General features: G+C 37.6%; 2 protein-coding genes across 3 annotated transcripts in view; both read right to left on the bottom strand.

Moving 5' to 3' along the window:
- The window catches only part of LOC120753842 (cytochrome c oxidase assembly protein COX16 homolog, mitochondrial), a 49,814-nt gene that overhangs the window by 11,094 nt on the left and 15,994 nt on the right, over positions 1 to 22,726 (bottom strand). Inside the window, exon 3 of the mRNA XM_040066578.2 lies at positions 8,043 to 8,105. Within this exon, the coding sequence (XP_039922512.1) occupies positions 8,043 to 8,105 (63 nt within the window). The remainder of the gene's footprint in view (positions 1 to 8,042; positions 8,106 to 22,726) is intronic.
- LOC120753840 (deubiquitinase DESI2-like) overlaps positions 8,056 to 22,726 on the bottom strand; it is an 87,973-nt gene continuing 73,302 nt past the window's right edge. For both annotated transcript variants that reach the window (XM_040066571.2, XM_040066573.2), the window contains one exon: positions 8,056 to 8,105. The gene's annotated coding sequence lies outside the window, so the exon portion shown is untranslated. The remainder of the gene's footprint in view (positions 8,106 to 22,726) is intronic.

Below are 22,726 nucleotides of genomic sequence, written 5' to 3'. Positions count from 1 at the left end.
TAATAAAAAAAAAGGATGAGGTGTACCAGGATAAAAAAATATGAGACCCATGAGTCACACATGGTGTTTTTCCTTCTGAAGAGATATGAAAAACAAGGTTTCTTATGTGAGAGGGAAAGGCTGCAATGAATACCACAGCAAAGGACTAGACAACAAGAAATGATCAGTTTCCACCATGTAACTACTAACAGAAGTCTGTGGGCATAAGAAACAACTAGAGAAGGTTTACAACAACAGTGTCAAATTAAACTCAAATCCAGGCCATTAAGGAACTACTTTAAAGTAACCACAGTCCTTCAAAATCAGCAGTCAACCTTACTAAGCAGCTGACACTTCTGAATTGGCAGGCTCAATCTCCTGCCTCTCACATGCTCCCCCTCTACCCTGGTCTCGGTTCAGGTAACACTCACACAGTTAGTGTGGATCAGGACTTATGCTTCTCAGCTACACTTCCCTGCTGATTTTCCACTCACCTCTCTTCCAGAACTTGCTTATCAATTTATATGCTAAACCAGAATGCTTTTCTCTGTTGAGAAGCTATGATTTGGGCTAAATATTAACAGAGCAATTTCAAATCTTTCAGCCATAAATAGTTTTTCAGTAACATCAATGGCTATTGTTTGATTTGTGCTGTTGGGCAATTTCTCATAGGGAAAAACATCCTCCTGTTTCTTCTCTGTGGCTAACATCCCCTTTCTAATTGATGAGGACAGTAATAGGAGTGTCATTCCCGTAACATGCCAGTAACAGTAAAGCTACTTCTCAGCAATACTGCTGAATGCACAGTTCACAAAGAACACATGGATACCTTTCATTCTCTCAGAACAAACAGGGCTTCAAATCAAATCAGAAATACTTGTCTTAGAAAGATCAAGGCATCTTTTTAAATTTTTACAAGCATGAAATTTTAGAAGGTAAGGTCTGGGGTCTTTCTATAGCTGGAAGGTATTTTGGTTTTGAACTGCATTGTGCTTAAAGACTATGCTAGAGCTGTAAGCTGGCACAGGGGGACACTGGCTCTCCAATGACTTGAGGGGAAGATGCTACAAACAAGATGTATTATTATATTTTGAATTACCAACACCATTTTCCTCAGCCTTTGAACTTCTCGGTGATGCCTCCTAGCTATTTCTGGGCAAATACCAAGTTTCACCAGACACACAATGAAGTCAGGGGTTAAACCTGGGAACTTCTCCATTCAATTTTTAGAAATCTGATTATCTAGCTAAGAAGTGTGCAAACTCCATGGTCAGCGTCCAGCAGAATCTCGTAAATCATTTTTCTGTTTGATCAGTAATCCTGTTAGGACAAGCAGTAACCCATTCTCTGACAGTAACTTGCTAAAGCAGAGTACATCTTTATAATATAGTTTGAACATTAAATAATGACGGGTAACAATAATTTGAGAAGCAAAGAACATGCAAGAATTGTATAATAATTTTTTAAGCATTTCAATTTAGACTTGATTGTCATGTGGACATCCACTGGAAGTGCACTAGCAATCACAAAATATTTCAGATCGTGTTTTTGAAATTGGCTGAAAACAGAGAAAAAAATCTAAGGAAAACAAAAAGGTGGATTTGCTTGCAAAAAGCCACTTTGCCTGGTTGCTGAGACAAAAACTTCCTTCAAAATTATCTGGTTTGCTGTATCATCTTCAGAAGGAGACAATGAGAGAAATATACACAGCCTCAGCTATGTAGCTAAATACCCACACACTACATTAAAGTTACTACACAGATATTTCATACCAAAGATCCAGCAATTCCCTACTGGAGGCCCATTAGCAAGGCAGAAGTGCTTAACACTTCCACCCAGCCAGCTGCAAAAGTTCTCCACACTGGCTGCCTGGCAGAAGCTAGCAGCATTCCTTAACACAATAAATGAAAGAATTCAGCCATGATGTGCGCATACGACTTGCTCTACTCAAACTTTTGGGGTCTTTCGTGACTAAGACAATACACAGTGTTGGCCCTAGCATAATAAGAGTTGCTCAATTCGTGTCACATTGAAAACCAAGAAAACACACATGGAATGCAAGTTGGTATTAAGGATTCTATGTTGGAGAGAGGAGAAAGGGTGGTGAGAAGAGATTATTTGTAACAGTCCCACCCATGCTGGCTGTCTGACTGACAATCACTGACCTTATTTTCCATCTGTGAGACATCAGTGTCTTCTTATTGGATAAGAAAAGTACAAATGCAACACATATGGAAGAAACAGCTCTCAGTTAAGGAATAATCCTGTGCTAAGAGATGACCAGAAAAGAATTTACAGGACTATTAAATAGAGATGTAATCCAGAAATAAAACCAGTAAAAAGTGATACCCTATGAGCTTTAGTCTGTAGGCTTTCTTCCTGCAAGAGGCTTTTCCACCAGAATTCTTCCTGTGCCTTACCAAAATCCACCTTCTTGTGCTTCTCTATGAAAAACTATGAACACAGTTTATAGTTTGAATACATAGAACTATGGTACAGAAAAATACTCATATGTCAAGAAGAAAAGGTCAAAACTATAGGTTGGCTATGGACTGTACATTCATTCAGAATAAAATGCCTAACACAAACTATTTGAACTAAAATCCTTTCCCATGGCAGTTTCTATTGATGATAAAATAACATGACTTTGTACTTCTCTACAAAACACTGTGTTGAAGACTCACAATGAAATAAAAACATAAAAGAACATTTCACATATGAATAAACTGAAATGCAAGAAACTCAGCTTGTCCCAGACACATCCTGGAGGGAAGTCAGACTCTAATGGCTAGGCTGGACAACACACCAAGAAAGAAGAGCGTGTGGAAGGAACAGAGTGATTGAAGGGAGAAGAAAAGTATCTCAACCTCTTATTTATCTCAAGCTATTTATTGTCATGACAGTCACTAAGGAGAGGTATTTTCCCAACATCTCTGTTAGCTCTCAAACAGCTCAAGGCATTTAGCCACCAGTATCTTCACAGATATGGAAGCAAATCAATTCAGTACACTAATCTGTTAAGTCTTAAACAGCAACAAAATCAGTAATCCTCTGATACTGATAATGACAGCAACAAGATACTTGCAGATTGCAATGACTGGCTCCAGGAATTTCTTTCTAGAGCATTCCTGATGTCCACACACTTGGATGCAATTACTATGTTACTGTACTGTCAGTCCCTGAAAAAAAAAAATTCATCCATTCATGCCAATCCATCCAGTTTGGCACCACAATATCTGAAGCGACATCAAACGAACAATAAGTGGCCTGAGTCCTTTTTAGAAGAGCTTACTCAAATTCTTCTTTTAAGACAGTAAATACATAGGTTATATTCCAAACAAAAAAACCTCTCCATACACCAACTTTTAATTTTTGAACTGTCCTCAATATACATTTTAATACTGCAATTACAAGTCTTTTGCTGTAATTCTCAGGACAAACAATTTAAAAACTTCTGTCCAGAGCTAATGTTGACTTTTTGTGATTTATCAAATTATAAATAGGAAACCTGTTCAGTATTAACTCTTTAAGTCAAGAAAGCAGCATTCTCTAGTCTGAGGATTTGCAGACCAGCCTATTACATCAATTAGGCTATCCTTGCAACCAGATGAAGGAAAACTTTGTAAAGTTTTACAGTTTTGATATTCTGAAACACAAAAGACTCATTTTTCTTGCTGTTGTGTTCAAATGATGTTCCCAGATATTAAGAACGGCTCATACTTCTAATACTACTATATTTTCTGAAATAAAAAATTTTCAGTTGCAATCACTTTCTTCCTGTGAAAGTATTTATATGAAAGCACCATTCTTCTCAGTACCTTTAATATTATTTAAATCTTTAAGGTTTTTTTAAGGAATTTTTTAGAGCCCTAAGTTAGTACAGTCAGCCTATTCTGCAACCTAATCTGTTCTTAAAGCTAGTTCAAAACCCAGATACCAAAAGGAAAACCAGAATTTCAGTCCCAGCCTCATCAGTGCCACACTCAGAAGTAAAATCACCTGTTCCTACATCTACCGTTCCTCTTTATATTCATACACTGAATTACCTTTTGTGCCACAACATCACACTGAAGATCAAGCTGAATTATTTATTCACTGACTCCTAAATCTTTTGCAGAGCTGCTGCTTTTCAGAATGCAGTCCACTCTGGCCTGCATTTTCAGATTTTTAAATAAATAACTTCGGCTACTCTAAAAGGTACTTTTAATGGGCCCATCAGAGCAAGTAATATGAACAGCTCCTGTCCTTGCCTTGCCATACTTCTACCATTGCAATATTTTCATATCACTTGCACATTAGTAATGATTTTGCAATTTCTTTCACATCACTGAAAAAAGTACTCAGTATTGCCTGTACGTCCCAAATCTCACAGAACTCTTTTAACAGAACCTTCCTGCCCAGTGATGATTCCCAGAGAACCATCATTCCCAGACTGAAATTTTCAGCAGCCACTGAAATCTTCCAAGCCCATTCTTACAATAGCTATAAGCCATCAGTCTAGTAGGTATTAAAAAACATCTTGTTTGATTTTTAAGGGGTTTGGAAGCACATCTGATTCAAATATAAAGGAATTCTTCCTCTAAAAAAATACAGACGTTTTTTGAATGTTGCTACTTTGCCAGCATGGTTACTTACTATTTTACATCCTCATTATTTTATTGGTTTGCTGCAACACCATCCTCTTACCCCTATCCTTGTCAGATTACTTATCAGACAGTTCTGATGCCCTTAGCATCTTTTATCAGTCTTCCCTGCTTTATAACTAACTCACTTACTGTTTCCATAGCAATCCTTCACTTTTTTTTAATTGGGATATTTTTTCCTGTACTTTCAATTGCTGTTGATTCCCACTGAATCTCACATATTTAATTCAAACTTAAATGGTTTCTTCCATAGCAAAATGTTAGTAAATTCTTAAGGAAGCTTTTATTTGCTAGAAAAACCCTTAACAACAATTTTGTATTTTGGGGTCTGATGTAACTGAGGCCAGATTTTTTAGTCTTTATTAGACCATTAATTTCACAGAAGTACAGAAATCAAGAGCTAGAATAAGGAATACTAATTTGAGACTGCATTAAATACATGGAGAGGAATGTACTGTGATTGTTAAACAACCACATTTTCTCTCATCATATTAATCAGGTTTTTTTATCTCTCTTTCAAAGAGTATTTTTGTCCTTTCAAATAAAATACTCTAGGCTTTTGTCACAGGTCAAACACTTGACATTTTTTACAGTGTGTTCTACAAAGGCCAGCTCAGCAGCAGAACTACATTCACATTAGTACCAGCATCACTAGTGGACAGAGCTGTGATTTATTAGGCAAAGGGGAGCAGCAGGGTCTAATTGGTCATATGAGGACACAAAAGTGTGTGAGAGGAATGCGTAAACAATGGAGAGTCCGTGCAATGCAAAGGTAGCTTGCTCCTCTGGCATGACCCAAGACACGAGATAAATGCCATTATTAACAGATCTGAGATACAAGAAATGTAGTACAAATTACACATGTAAATTCTTCCTTCCTCAAAATAGCATCTTGCCCAGAAACATTCCTGTATGAAATAAACTTTTTATAGTTTGAGAAGATATAATTAAGTAAATTAGAAGGTAAGAAATGTCTTTATGTTCATTTCCTCACAATAAATTAGATCTGTGATTATAACTTTTTACATCACCACAACCACCACATCAGAGACAAAATGCAGACTTCAGCATGTTTGAAATTTTGGAAATGTCTGTATTTTTTTGCAATATGCCCATAAGGGCATATATATATATATATACACACACACACACACATATATACACGTGTGTGTGTGTGTGTGTGTGTGTGTGTGTGTGTATATACTTATAGAAGAAATTATGACATTCTACAGGAATTCACTATGTATTCAATATGCACATTTCTGTAAGGACAATAAGATATTTTTAAAAGTCTTGGGGAGGGCCAAAGGACATTTGCATGTATCAGGCAACCACGCTTCGAAAGAGCTGGCATGGTATCCTCAGTAACAGCTGCAGATATAATGCTAATAACATTGTAAAATAAGGCTTTACATATCAAAACAGCAACTTTTTTTTAACTGCCCTTGATCTCTTATCACACCATATTTAGTAACAGCCACCAGTGTAATCCTTCAATGTGACCTATATATTGAATTAGAAGGTGTTCCTAAGAGCTGTATTTTGGACAAGTCAAAAAATAAAGAAAGGAGAAAAACATCCACCCAAACCCCTCTCATCTGGAAAAGATGGGGTCTGCAGAAAACAGCACTCTTAAATGTCGGCTGTAACTGGATGATTGGTTAGATTTTGTCATTAGAATACAGAGGTAACAGTGACTTAAAATCATCACACACTTAGTGTGGAGCCTGCAGAGTATGTGTATGACTGCTGGTAGTTTCACAAGTTTCACTGAAGCAAGAAATTAATATGTGCTTGCAAGTTGGTGCCCATAGTAAAGTATATATAAGTATATACTGATATTAGATTTCAAAACAATAATCCAAATCTATTTTCATTATGCAAATCCATTTGTTTTGTTGAACTGATCTGCCCTCTATCACATCCAAGCACTACTCTGGAAAAATTTCAGTCTGGGAACTCTCTACAGTTTAGATTAAGAAAAAAATAAGATTGCTTCTGTCATTTCTGCCCATCAGAAAAGAGTCTCATTACCCAAGATGGCTTGTAATATATTGTTATGCCAGATATATTTTATTAGCATTGATTTATCCATAAAGATAATGGAATTACGGTTATTTAAATATTATCCTTAACCGGTTTACTCATCTTCTGAAGAAAGAGTAAGGTATATCTGAATACAGATCTGTTGATTTTGAGGTTAGGTATTGAGTTTGAGATGTGGTTCTTTTTACTGCTTGTGGTTCTTTTTACTTTTTCCTCCACATAAATAAATCAGAGCAGCCTTACAGTATATTGAATGGAAACTGAGAGACAGTAATCCCAGAGGCAATCAGAACTTAATGGATTTGTAAGTTTTGAGTCTCCATTGGAACTTTCTATCTTGTTATTCCCTGCACCAGAAATTACAATTCTTTATTGGGGAAGTGTGTGGGGGGGGGGAGAGCCCAAAACTATTTGCAATAATGGTAAAAACTAGCAAATAATTTGTGAAATTAGGCCTGTGAAAATACAAAAGGTAAGTTTTATTGTTATTTCAGACAAATCACGAAAGAGTAATAGAATAGTAAAATTTCAGTATCAAGATCATCTACTGCCATTTGGACACTTAAGTATGAGAGCAGTGGGTGCAATCGAGATCTTCAAAGGCTTGTGACAGAAATGTGGTATGGTAAGAAAACAAAAATCACTTTTCAGCATAAAGGTCAGAGAGACAGATATGAAGTATTAGTTGGACATTTGATTCAATTAATTTTAAAACATTAGGAATAATCTTAAATAGCTTTATCCTTTGTCACCTTGGTCACAGGGAGGCTTTTTCCAGTTTTTCTAACATGGCTTTTTGCAGGCCTGAAAATTTATGAGACTCTGGATACTGAACTGGTCAAAACAGGTATTTTAGAGCTCAGTAATATTTGAAGAAATTGCAATGTTGAGGGAAGAATGAACTATTTCTCTATAAAATTTTCTGAAACCATGTAAAAGGAACGGCAGTTGCTTCAAAGATACATGTAAATTTCAGAAGCAAGAAAAAACATAAAGTACATCATGCACATTGCTCTGTAATTTGGTCTAAAGATCATCTAAACTCATGCAGTAGAAGTGCCTACTTACATTCACACACACTTTCTCTAAGGCCAGCATCAGGTCTACATTTATAAACTAGGTTAACCACAGAAATAGTGAATTTATTTGTACCACAGTGCTTGACGCCTGGAAATCAAAGTAAAGCTGTGTTCAGAAAGAAGCACTATGTGTTCAAAAACCTTTCTTTACATAAAACCTTGTTTTTATTGGACATCAGTGAGTCAAAGGCAGATGGTGGATCTAATTTTAGTTAGGGACAGATACGACCCACCAGCGGCCAGGATAATCAAGGGTAGCCAAGGTTATGGGCCCCAGGCAACAAATTTATTTTACCTCATATTCAGATTCCAGTGTCACAGTGTTCTTTTTAAATTTTTCTTTCAAAGCTGGATCAACCTGAAAGACAAACAAAAACACAGCAAAAATGTTTGCTTTTAAGAATATTTTTTTTAAGAAATCTTAACCCCAAATAAACTGAATATTGGTACATGCAAACCATCCTCTCCTCTAAAGGGGTTTATGTGCCATTTGTTCCAATACCAGGATGATGAATACAGCACAAGAATCAGGCTGAAAAGGAACAGGTCAACTGCCAAATTATTAAACTCCAAAGGAAAAGAAGACATTGTTAACTACAGCCCTGCACTCGCATTACTTTAGATACTTAAATCCATACCTGTGCAGTTTAAAACTGTTAAACTAAACAAAGCTTAAATAAATGAAATAAGCACAAGAAAGATAAAATTTGGATTGTGTAATATATTATACTCCTGAATGTTGAGTTCAGTGAGTAGGTATACAATATATCCTGGGTTTCAAAGTCTAAGCATGGGTTGAATTTCCAATTTTCTGGTGAACTCACAGCTCTTTCCTAGTTTTGATTCTGTACTGACAGTGCTGGTGTTTCCTGCCACCTTTCAGGGATGCTTCTTGAAAGAACAAATCTAAGAACAGACACGTCAATGAACCACGGCAGACACATTCCATGTTTTAACTTCTGAGCCCGGAAGAAGCGATGTTCATCCCTCCCTCTGCTAAATAACATCTGTCTCCTACAGGTCTAAGAGCAGAAGCTAAGGGGAAAAAAATAATTAGCATTCTTCACGCTTAGAGAAAGCATTTTACCTTCTTCTCAAACAGCCACATACACAGTATTCAGGCACAGTCTTTAGGCAAACTAATTAAAATATCAAATAAATCCACCATGAGAAAACAATCTCATTTTTAGAGCTTAAAAACCAAAATAGATGGGTAAGGAGACTGGTAATTCTTGCGTAGCTCTACATACCTCGTACACTAGTCCAATGGCAACTAATTCAGTGAAGTTGTTACTCCTGATTTGCAGCTTCTTGATCTGAATGAAAAGGGCTCAGTAACTCTCATCACAACCAACGTCAACCATCTACCAGTAGTCTAGAAAACAAAAGGGAGGGCATACACCTAACAGAATTTGCCTGGCCAATGAGAAGATCCACCTTCATATTCTCCCCTAAAGAGTTCCTACTCATCAGAGACACTTAAAATACACATCTACTATGTGTATTGATGGGAATTGCCGTGGAGAATTTCCCTAAGCCATAATGTTCCCCTTGATTAAAGACACTGTCTGCTAGTTAGTATGCAGCCTGTGAGACCTCAGTTCCTAAGGAAGGATGCTCAGACAGGCAAGTCTAACACCATCTGTGCATGGCCAGAGGTTTGATTTCCCTATCTCATCAGCGACCTGGCCATAGAAATACACACATTTGCAACCTCCAGACTCAGTACACTTGGGACCTAAGCCAAAACATCTAAAATGGTTAATGTTTGTACCAGACACAGCTCCCACCTTCTTGGTAATTAAAAAAAAAAAATCGTTAAACAAGATAGTGTCTCTGCACTGGCCCTCTTCATCAAATAAAAAATGAAATGCTCCATCTCTGTCTTGGCATTCAAGGCCTCTGTAGAACTGCCCCTCATTAAAGATGGATTGCGTCTCTCCTGTGACCACAACCTCCAACAACAGCCATGCTTCATTAGAACAACGAACCCATCCATCACATGTGCAGAAATGCAAAGTCTTTGGGCAGCCAGGCCGGCTTGAAGCTTGCTTTTACTGAGTGGACCTCACTGTATTCAGAACTAAATGCAAACACTATTTGTTATGCTTTGTGTCCTCACAATACACATATGGACAAGGGGAAAGAAAAGCTCCAGTAAGCAAGGCAGCAACAGTTCTATTTCACCCTACATTTTCCCTTCATTTAATAATAAGGCAAAGAATCGTGGTTGAAATATAATTTTTACCTAAATAACTACTGTCAGAATTTACCCTACAAAGACAGTTCCATATCCCCATTATCAAGTTTTATTTTATAATTTTTAGTGTGTTTGTTTAATGTGTGGTGTTTGCATGGCCACATTTGTGTAAGGCAGATAGATAATCAGTTAAGCTACTGCTGCTTCTCCTTCTTTCCAGCCCTTTCCATCTTCAGATTTTCTCCTGTCTTCATTCTCCTCTGTCTGCACAAAGACAGCTAAAACTGAGACACAGCATTCCAGTTTGAAGCTGTAGCTTTAACAATAACAAAAATGCAGAAACGGAGCCTAGTTGAAATTTCTTTTTAAAAAATACCCTGTAAATGCAAAATGAACAGAGTGCTGCTTCTTAGGAAGCAGAAATTTTATTCGGCAAATTAACTTACCCAAAAAGACTAGCTAAACCCCATTCTGAGGGCAAACTACACACACATCTTAAGCTCACTCTGCAAAACCTGTTCTTTTGCCCCAAGTTCCACCAAATAAAAAACGTAAAAAAAAGAGGAGCAAGTATCTTTATCTTTTTTGTTCACCCCTACATGCATGCTGACTCACACAGAATAATTTAAACATACTTGAGCCTGCACAGTAATTCAGTCACCCGCACCTTCTAATGCCCTGAATGTAAAGCCCAGCTTTTCAAGCTACCACACGAGATGGATGGGTTACAAATTGTTTTAGGAACATACAAAGTTGAAAAAATGTGTATTATAAAGTTTTGTTTCCACCATGTCTGTGTGATGCTGTGCTATCTTTGAAACAGCACAAGAACAACAAAAAAAACCCAACCAACCAACCAACCAAAAAAAAAAAAAAAAAAAAAAAAAAACCCAAAACAAAACAAAAACCACAAAAAAACCCCACAGAATGATGCTATTTTCATTCTGAAAAGGCAGATAAACATCAATATGAGCCACAATCACAGATCATAACCAGTGAACACTTCAAACGGGGGCAGAGCCAGGAAAGTGCCCCTGCCAAAGCAGTAGCTCCGTTGTGTTACACATCTGCCACAAGATCCAAATACAAACATACATTTCGCTTCCGTGATGACTGCTATGCCAACACATACTGCCAAATGAGCTAGAAGTATTCAGCTATGCACTGGCAAACAGATCTTCAGCTAAATTATGGATACAAATCTGTATTAGTAGATATGATGGATGGCAGCCGACAAAGCCCAAATGCTGTAACAGCCTGACAGTGTCCTCTCCACCATTATTTAGGAGATACGAAGGAACAGAAACTATACTCTTTTACACTAGAGGACTCTTCTTGTTCGGCAAAATCTCAGCTGCTCCTTTAAGATCCATTTAAATTCAAACTTTGTGTCTCTAAATGTAGAACTCAAAGATGTGTGCATGTATAATTACAACGTAACTTCGCATTAAATTCTTACTGAAAGACTACTGAAATACTTGGTGCAAGTATTTAAACATGAGATGCTGTCTGCAAGGCTTTAAAAACAATACTATAAATACAAATTTTAGAGGCTTTACTTATGTTCTTTTCCTTTACTTATGTTTCTTTTCCTTTTTAGCGCTTGCAGCAAAAATGAATAAAACATTCTCCGTATTTTGCATTATACAGGCTTATCTCATATTACATCAACTGAAAGGGCAAGGGCGAGTGCAATACAGAAAAATCTCAAAAAAGGTTTAAGAATCCAGGTTTCAAATTAGAATTTTGTCCCATTTCACACTCCCACCATTCCTTCAAATTTACACTTACTTAACTTCAAAAGATTTCTAAGAAACAGACTTTAAAAATATTCCTAACAGCTAAAAGTAATAGAGGTTAAGCACAGAAACATTCTTAGAAATCTTAGTAGGCAGCTACTTGAGGCTATAAGTTACTAAAACCCTTTTAAAATTAGACTGATGCTTCTCATTTTAAGGCTGACATTTCAGTTTTTCAATTAGAACCTGGACAGCATTTCTAGGTGTTAAAAATTATGCACCTTGGGGTGCAGACAAGAGACATCATTACACAGCAAAGCAGGAATAACTTGTGTCTGCAGCCCCTGCCAAACCAGGGACTCCTGCAGTGCCCTGTGAAAAACGTACTCATCTCAGTAAAGCAGATTTTTTGTTTGTGACACAAGTATTCCTGGTACAGTAATAAACCTAAAAGTGCCACTACTTAAAAAATTCTCCAGCTAACAATTTTACATTGATACTCATTGACCACAGTTCATTTTGGCTTAGAAACAAATAATATGGGTATAGAGTGACCGAGAAATCTGTGACTGTCACTAACTTTAGCTCCAGAATAAGGAAAGGATAGATCTTCCACAAGGGAACCCAAAGAATACCATCACTACCCCTTCTGAAGTTTAGAGGCATGGAACACCTCTCCACATGGGGACAGGCTAAGAGCACTAGGTTTGGTCATTCTGGAGAAGAGAAGTCTTTGGGGAAACCTGATTGTGGCCTTTCAGTAAGGGGGGCTTACAAGAAAGACAGACAAACTTCTTAGCAAAGTGTGCAGCAACAGGACAAGGGCCAATGGTTATAAGATAAAACAGGGTAGATTTAGACCAGTTATAACAAAGAAGTTTTTTGCAATGAGCATGGTGAGACACTGGGCCAGGTTGCCCAGAGAGGTGGTGAATGCCCCATCCCTGGGAACATTCAAGGTCAGGCTGGATGGGGCTCTGAGCAATCTGATCTACTTGAAGATGTCTCTCCCCCTTGCAGGACAGTTGGACTAGAAGACCTTTGAAAGTCTCTTCCAAACCAAATTATTATGTGAAGCACAAGACTACAAAGCAGAATAGCAGTGTTGCTCCTGTTCAGCATCCAGTGAGGACCACCAAGTTGACTCACGTTCTCATTTCAGGGTAACATCCCCACTGTCCACAGAACACATATGCCTGGATCTGTAACTCAAATAGCCCATCTTCACAAGCAGTCTTTCTATGCTATAAACATTACCATTTATTTGTCCATGTACTACTATTTGTGGCCATGGGCTTTAGAGCAAACCAAGACTTGAATATATTACATCTTCTAAAACGATGGGTTCAGTTACTACACAAGGAAACTGTCAGGAGACAGCCACGTCATGAAAAGAGGATTGTGCTTTTAAAAGCCTCCTCTCACATAAGTCAGTGCAGTACATTGGATACTTGTGTCCTGGCATGTACTGACCAAATATTTGTATGCCAAAGTTTTACAGAACTGTCTCTCCAGCAAGCATTTCCAGAAAACAGTAGAATATATTTCTACTCTAAAACTAATTTGCTATTTTTACTAGAACATGAGTTTCTGTTCCTACCCTGTCTTCCACTAAATAACAATATCCCACTGTAGAAGATTTCAGCTTTGGAAATGGGAGAAGACAGTGGCCTGAATTTACTGAACATGAATTAGGATTCAGATTTTTATTTTTCCATCTTCTCCTCCCAGCATAAATAGATGGGACACAATTTTCCTGCAGTATCCACAACACAGAGAGTCCACAAAATGACTGTTTATATGAAATTTCTCAATTTGTTCTCCCCACCCATTTTTTAAACTTAAGAGTAAACCAGAATTACCAATTCTAGCTCTCCCATAGCGTATCTTCTTTGAAAACATTTATCATATGCGCAGCTCCTCTAAATGGAAAATCAGCAATCTTGAGTGGATCAGTCAACTTTAATCTTCCTTGAGAAGACTCCCATAAATTGCTACAGAAATCTGTGTCATAAATATTCTAAGTTGTGGTTTATGAGCAGAGTGAGAAGCTGTAGACAGGAGAGGATAAATCCCAGGACTCAGGAAATGCGATGTAATCTACAGCCAAGCTGAGTGCTGTTCTACTTAGGAAATTAAAGGAACAAAGCTTGTAGGGGTTGTAAGGTACAACAAGGGTTGTACGTATGCCAAGCTCTTTGGCATACAGTCTTAGGTAACAAAGAAGGGCAAGGCAAAACACACCATTTTTTGCAACTTCATTCACAACAATTCTTCAACTATATTACCTAAATATCTAATACATTAAAAAAAACACTTACATAAGGTTATTTTCTTCCCTGTGTGGGTGGTGAGGCACTGGAACGAGTTTCCAGAGAAGCTGTGGATGCCCCATCCCTGTAACTGCTTGAAGCCAGGCTGGATGGAGCTTTGAGCAACCTGCTCTAGTGGAAGGCACCCTGGCCCATGGCAGGAGGCTGAAACTAGGTGATCTTTAGGGTCCCTTCCAACCCAAACAACTCCATGACTCTGTGATTCTATACTACGTAGGATACGATCCAAGGATATTGACTGAATAGGAATACTTATGAACAGTGGGGAGACAGCTGAGACTAGATGTAAACCCTAGCTTTGTGTCCTTTGACTTTTTCATGTGATCTGCATAGAATACAGACAGTTAAACAAAAGAAAAAAAAATTTCATCTAGCCTCTGACAGAAATCGATGCAGACATTTCCAAAGGAGCAATATAAATTGTTGTTAAAGCAGCAGTTTCCAGAGTTACAGTACATGGTGAACCAGTGATCTCTCAAAATCCAAACCTTGCACTTGCTTCCAGATTGATCAAAAAAAAAGACCCACAATCTCAAACTCTGGACCAGACTTTTCATGCGATAATGTCATGGGAAATGCAATTAAAGGCTAGTATGATGGCCAAACTATCCCTTCAGCAAACATTTAAGCATATCTAGATTTCTCACATATAAGGTCAACAAAACTAACAAGGATTCTAGAATTTTCAGTTCTGAGAAGAAAGTACTCATCATTTAATTAATTTTGGTATGCTTCCACATCCAGTTTGATTTTCAGTTGTACATTTATTTATATGATTTATACCAAATTAGTGCAGTAAATCTTGGCTCTGAGTATGCTAGCATAAATTTAATTTCACAGTAAAATTCAGTACAAAAAATGCTCCTTTTGGTATAAAAAAAAGGTGTAAATTTGTGATGCCAGTATTTAGGGGAAAAAAAAAAAACAACACCCTTTTTGCCTCTAAATAGAATATACTTGACAGCTAGAAACAATCTAAAATGCAGCTTTGGATGCAACTCCAGCAGAATCAAATTTTTTTTCGTAATATTTTTTGAAGATTCCTTTTTTAATGGTACGTACCTACTATGCAAGTTCAAGCTGGAAAACTAGCATAAATATAGTTTTTAGGAGGTTTTTTCCCCCTTATGGCTTCCTTAGTCATATCCTAACTTTGACCAGAATCAAACTCTTTGTGGCAGCTCTGAAAAACGTGAAGGTCACTTAAGTTTCTGTTCAAAGCAAGTAGCTTCAAGATAGAAATCGTGAATTGGCAGCTGAAGGCAGCACGGAAGCAGTCCGGTTTCATCTCCTCTGAATCTTTTCAGTGCTGTACTACCAGACAGGAGAGGACTGGAGAGGGTGTCCTCGTTAGTTCTGTACATCAGCAGGAATACCTGTGTCCAGGCGCTCACTGGCTGCTCAGTTAGGCTCATCTGTAAACTGTTCCTGGCAGCAGTTCACCCGAACCACAGTGAAACCAAAGGGACCCTACAATATCCAAACCGCTATTTTTCACTTGGTGTGTCAGTTCAGAAACACAAAGGAATTCATTTAAAGGGAAAAGTCTAACCCGTAGAAGACCAAAGCTTCAATAAAAACACTGAAGCTTCAATAAAATAACACCAAAAAATGCTCAAAAAAACCCAGCTCCCAAAAAACTACGAACAATCAATTTTCTTATGTAGGAACAAAGACAGTCTGATCCTTCAAACATAATATAAAAACATAACACAGTTAAAACAATGCACAAGCACACCAACAGAGTAGGAATGCTTTCCCTAATCAGAGTTAAACATCTATAAATACACATGCATTTTTTTTCCTTCTCTAAGTGTCTAAGTTAATGCCTAAGCTCTACCTTGAGCCATGTGAAAATATGCTTGCTACCCCCACACAAACAACTCCAGTTCCCAGAAATCAACAGCAAGAAAATATACATTAACATTTTTTTCCTCTCTGAAAATAATCAAGAATATAAAACTAAATCAAATAGTCTGCAGTTTTTAACCTTAAAAATGGTTTGAATTATGATTTAAAAGATCATTTTGATTTACTGTACATCCCTGGTTTTTACAGAAATTTATTGAGTAATGAAACAAATTTTGACTTTTTAATGTCTTTTTGAACAGAAAGAATTTTTAGAACCCAGTGTGAACTTATCAAAATTGTTTTCAGTGGTCTGAAAATGCATTTCTACAAATAAATTACCACCAAATTCTAATAACTGCCATCTTAAAATCTACATGTGTTGAAGGAATTAACACTTCTTATTCTAGTTATCCTAGTTCCCATTGCATTTAAGGGAAAATACTTTGCACACTGACATCTAGTGAAGTTTTATAGTAAGAAGAAAAATCACATACTAATACTTTGTACTTACAAAAAGCTTTTAATTTCCTAAATCACTTACACTTTAAATTACTAGAATTCGCAACATCTTGTACATCACACAGTATTTTCTTTTGAAATATATTTTGCCACTACCTTTAGTAAATAACATGCTTACCCATCAAAGGATCAGACATTTTGATGGGTATATTACAGAAAGTTACAACGGTAAAATCTGGTGTAATTAAGTTTAAAACACAAACAGCAAAGTGTTTTTCCTTTTAAGGGCTTAACGTCCAACATCAACAAAACAATTCTGCTAAAATCAGCGGGAATTACGAATGCAAAATATTTTAGTTCATACATTTCAGATATTAATAAGACAAGTCATCTCTCTTCGCTAAGCAGCATCCAAAAAGCCTGTATTCCTACAGCCTCGCTGTAAGCACTGAAGGAAGAAAGGTTCCTCTGGGAATACCTCATTAGCCTCCTGCCCTGAGTCACCGCAGAGCTTAGGCTTGGTAGGCTGCACAGACAGCACACAGAGCCTCTGAGGGTGCAGAAATGGAGGGACTGCGGGGACAGTGTGTGAATTCTGGAGCCCAGAGCTGCCCATCTATTGCACAGGGACAAGACCCAACCTCAGAGACCTTCTACCCTCCTTCAGCTGCTCTCCAGAGAGGCGAGACGTGACGCTCTACCAGCTACAACATTCATTGCAGAACCCACTAAGGTTCTAAAGGCCAAGTTCCATTTTCATGCCTCATCGAAAGAAGGCAGTTAAGCACTGCCTGACATAACATACAGGAGTTCAGTGCTGACTCTGGGGAAATGCAGCATCTATTGAATGCCGAGCAAACCAGTAAATGCTTTCTGCAGTGACACATACTTGAAAAGAGACAGATAATGCATTCCCCCCCTTTCATTAGTTGATTTTACTCTAGATACTAGTTTAGGCTCTGCTTGTTTAGACTGCCATATAGCTAAGTCTGCCACAGCACCATTTGGCTTCAAATGAGGCTTCAAGCCTCAAAACACAAAGCAGAAGAAAGAGAAAGCCCACTTAGACAGAAATTGCACTTAAAATAGAAACATGCCTGGGAAAAAAGGCTTTCAACATTTTCTTTGTACAAATAGCAGTGATTTAGAAGTCCAGAAAATCCTAGTGACTGGGATCTGCTGACATCATGGCTTCTCAAGATGAGTCTGGAAAGCGAGAGGTTTTCTGGTGCTTGAGGGAGGTGTTGGGAAAAACAGCTGGATATTAAATTATGTTTTGGCTAAAAGCTGCCTGAAGCTACGTTACACACTTGTAATCACTTCAATTGCAAAGCAAAAATACCAGTAATTAATTTTGGCAATGTGACAGGATTTAAATAAACCAAACAGAATTCTTGGTAGTATATAAAATGTAAATATCTGAAAGCTATCAACATTTTATGTATTGAAATTAGTTCCACTTGCAATGGCATCAGAATGAGTTTCTCCAGTTAATAACATTCTCCTCATCTGAATCTAATCTTGACAATAGAACCATCATCAGGTAAAAAAAAAAAAAATGTAAAAATCGCTTCTGTTTAAAACAAAGAACTCTTTAATACTTTCACTGTATCTTGTATTTCATCACAGAGAGGCTCAATAATGTGAGGTAATATCTTAATACCAAGTCATTCTACATTGCTGTAAGCTGTCTGTGGTGACAATAAGCACTGGGCCTAGGCAGATCCAATCACTGGAAACCATTCAAAAGCATACACACAGTGTCAGCCTCAGAATGTGGCAACAAAAATCTTACTAAATCCCAGAGTTGACTCTGTTTTTGCCTTTTACAGAAAAACAGTGGTTTATATGCTAAACTGAAAGGATGTCCGAAAAAAGGAAACATACATCTCTGTCTGGTATCAAAGCAAATTCAGTAGACAGCTCTTCACAGACAAAGTAGGAAATTCATCTGAGCTCAAGTAAAATGGATTAGCTTTTGCTGAAATCTATGCAAAAACATGAACTGAACACTAGCAGCTGAACCTCAAAATCTTCAAGAATAACATGGATAAAGAGCTCATTTCCATACAATCCTTCTGGACTGAACTGAAATAGAAAACATCTGAACATCTGGTACCACCACAATACTGGGTATGAAAAGCGCTTGCTACCCTCTCATTTTTGTGCCACTCGACCAGACTGAAATTACTACCACGGATAGCTCCGAACCACGGTCAAAAAGCGCAACAAGTTCCAAACACCGCCTGCAAATAGAAACAAAGTCACTGTAAGGGTACCTGTCTGGCCATCAACAGGGAGCCAATCTGCCTGACTAAATATACAATTCCAAACCCTACCCACTAAGCAGGCCATGCCTGAAAGCAAGGTCTCCTTTAATTTAGTAAAATATACTTCATGATAAAGTTAACTGACTGGCAAAGACTTTTTTTCCTCACCTATAAGCAATCCTAAATGTAAGCCTCTCACATTCTCTACAGCACCAAACAACATTTCAATGTATTATTTTCATAAGTTTTGGAGGACCTGGGGACAAGCTCAGTAATGCATTTAGCCTTCGAAAATCAACTAAATCTACTTGACAAGGCAATTAGCCAGTTTATCATTAGAACTGAGACCCAGGTACACCTGACCTGCTCAAGGAAAAGAAAAAGAAGAAAACAATAATCACCAACATCAATTCCTTGCCATGCTGTGCTTGTGTAATTAACTTACTGAAACCAATTAAATACAGGAAGATGCAGTTATAAATAAATAAATGCTAAAATGCTAGATGAGACGACTTGATTATTCTACCAAGTTCAGTGACAGACACTAAAATAATTCCACATTCCTTGGCTGATGGGATTAGAAAAGATACCTCTTCCATCCAAAATATTCCACCAGATACTGACTGAAGCTATCCTGATTTTGTTCACACTCAAATTAAGCAGGATGTTTTAGTACAAACACCTATGGAATCAAATTCTCTAGAATACAGGAATACCTCAGGCACAAACAACAGATTAAATAAGAAATCCTTTACCTTCAAGGCATCTGCTAGTCTGCCAATAAAGTTCCAGCAAAAGAGTATGTAGGGTGGGCTTCACCTCAACTAATTTTATTCAACTAAACTTTTGACTTAAGAATAAAGTCTCTATTTAGGCTCTTCCCTCAGTCAGCTGTAGATGGGCATTCCTTGAGAAAGTAAGTCCCACTTAAAATATATATATATACCCAAAACCATAAACTATCTGCACCTTGCGATGAGGTATAGGTTCATCTCACCTGTTATCCACTGTTCAAATTCATACATTAAGGAAGGTAATTGTCTCACTGCAAAGGGTTAATAATAAAATCTCAAGCTCAGTCTCTCGACTTTTCAATCCATCTAAAGAGGACAACATATTTCTCAAGTATCTGTTTTAAAATTGAATGAAACCTATGTTGCGGCATTTCCTCTCAAACCTCCTTTATGGATTGCCTGGATACCTATCTCAAACCAGGCATTTCATTTAAGATGATGGAAAAATGCACAAAATGAAACCCTGATGTAGTACACAGCACCACAAACATACATTTAGATTTAGCTGAGCAGATACTGAAATTTCACTTCCCTATCTTTAATAATACAAAGAACCCATTTAGAGTCTTTTGAGTATTAACAGTGGTAATTTAAATTGACCTCAACATTGGTAGGGGGTGTTTGCACACCAGGAAGCCTAGAGGATGAGTCTTAATCCGTCTAAATCCATTTGGAATAAAATAAAGCAGAAAGCCTGCAGAACGCAGAAGGTAATTGAGTGCATGGGACAATCTGGGGCTGGCAGCAGTAGCATTAAGTCCATTAACTGTCATCAGAATACTGTGGACTTTGCCACGATGACTTGGCCTATCCACATCATTCCCTGAAATGGTTAAGTCCATGAAATTTTGGTCAGACTGAGGATCTTGGGGAACACCAAGGTGTAACAGGATTTCAAAAACAGTTGCTTATCCACTAAGAACTGTAATAAGTGTACCTTGCAGTTTTCAGTCAATAGAAAAGTTTGTGGAAGAAAATCAAAAACATGCCTTTTCATCTTGCTACCTATTTCAGTTAAATTCTTAGTATCTTTGATGGCCTTTCAAACAGAGCAAATACTAGTTTTTAACATAGAAGCAGGTTCTCAAAGAAGACAAGTCAGCTTGCAGTAAAGCAGCTTCATCTAGTAGCTCACAGTATGTGTAACGATGGGGACAATCTGCTGACATTCCACAAATCTAAGTAAAAAAACCCATACGATTTGTGTAATTTTAAACACGTATTCAGAGGTTTAAGTGATTTTGTTTTACAATTTTCACCTCAGATGAAATATATCATTTAAAGGAAAAAATGATGCAAAACATACAGAAACATAACATTATTCATAAACCATACTAACATCAAGCTAAACATTGAAATTACATTTTATTCTGTAATGCTTCTTTTTTCTGAAACAAACTAAAGAAATAAGCCAAACTTCAGCTGGGGCACAGAAATCTTGTCCAGATGGGCTTTATAGGCAGGCAGAATGGAAGCAATAACCAACAGACAATTTCTACTGCACTACTCCAGGACACGTCCGTATGTGCAACTCCCATAGACATACCTGAGGCAGTTCACGTAAGGACAGCAATATAAATGTGCCAGCCAACAACAAGGCACGGCCTTGTCCAGTCACTTTGCACGTATATCGCCTTTTTGGGTGGACACTGAACCTCATTTAAACACTGTGCTGCTGGAGTTGCAGCCATCTCAACTCAACAGTGTGAAACCCTTTGCAGTACGTGTGTGAACAGAGCAATGCTTTGACAGCAACACAAAAGCATTCTAATAGTTTAGGTATGTACCACTTCTTAGCTATACACTTATAACAATGAGAAAATGCTGGACTGACCTCCTACACCTTTGTGGGGCAAATGTCAGATGTGTTCTCGCTTGACATAAAGGTCTCATGCAAACCGGTCAGTTCTCTGCTCCTATTTCTTCCCAGCTATTCCACCCTGACCCAAAACACTTCAAGTAATGGATCCCACTTGAGGAATATTTTTAATACTCATATGAATTTAAATAATTCCTTTTATTTGAATTAATTAACTTTCCTATTTCCTATGTAAAGTAGAGCAGCATTAATTACCTATATTCTACAGACTAAGAAAGCGAAATAGGCAGAGAGGAGTTCTGTGGTACAGGAGGTAGCTGAAGAAATAACCTGAACAAGATGGATATAAAATTTCCAGTGAGATCAGTGGGTGTTATTTAAATCACGTGCTGCTGTGGGTCTCCTGACACCCACTCAGGAGATTAAAGACACAAAGAACAGCACTAGAGACCAACCAGCAATATTCTAAACCTGTAATACTGAGAATAACCAACCAGACAGTCAAGGTGCTAACACCACTATCAAGCCCCACCATGAGAATTGCTGTAAACCAGAAAAGTCAGAGTGCCATAAGCAATCATATTAAATTTCTTTTCTCTTTCACTTCTCAATGGACAGCAAGGTTTCCAGAATAATCTTCTACACATCACATGTGCTCTTTCCCTCGATTCACGTTCCAGGATCATAAAATGAAAGCTGAGGTCTTCACAGTTACTTAATTTCTTGAACTAGTACCCTAAGACAAAGCAAATATACAATAAATGAAGATTCACAATGGCAACACTAACACTCTACAGGTGTCAATAAGCAATTCTTCATGGATAACTACATGCCAGTCAGTTGGTCAAAAACTAGCTAAGAAATTTTAAAGGCAATCTGCAGTCTGCATAAAGCAGGCTTTACACTCCTAGTGCACTCACTGAGTATGCTTCCTACCACCACCACTCCTTTAATACTCTTTCTGGGTTTACAGGTTTATTGCTCATAGAGAATGGTGAAAGAACAGGTCATGAACTTTCATTTTCATCTGGATTTTAACTCCTGGAATGCAATGCAACAGTTATACATATTTAAATGCACAACTGATTTGAGGGCAAAGCTCCGGGAGAAGTTGAAATTCTATCATTTTGACTCTTTATTGCCTCTGCTTTCTACCTCATTAAGACAGAAAACATAAGTATTATTTCTTATTCTACTTTTGGGGTGCACTCACTTTGCACAGGACAAAGGAAAAATGAACAGGGTCTTCACAGTTCGTAAATAGATAACTATGTAAGACACTATTGTACATAACCCACAGCAGGAAATAATCTGCAGGCTTCAAAGGCTGATTATGTTTTGTTTTCTAACCAAACGGCATAGATTCCAGCTTTCTTAGAAGTGCTTCTGCAGCACATTACTCTGGAGGAACTCATTCAGTCCTATCCTATCCCAAAAAAGTCTGAGAACCTGCCTTGCAATGATACTTCTTCAACAGAGTCAATTTTGAGCTTAAAACTTCTCTTACTCTAAAT

This window comes from Hirundo rustica, chromosome 6 (assembly GCF_015227805.2).
Source record: "Hirundo rustica isolate bHirRus1 chromosome 6, bHirRus1.pri.v3, whole genome shotgun sequence".
Taxonomy (NCBI): Eukaryota; Metazoa; Chordata; class Aves; order Passeriformes; family Hirundinidae; genus Hirundo; species Hirundo rustica.
The sequence above is the reverse complement of the archived record's forward strand: the minus strand, read 5'-3'. Positions and strand labels throughout refer to the sequence as shown.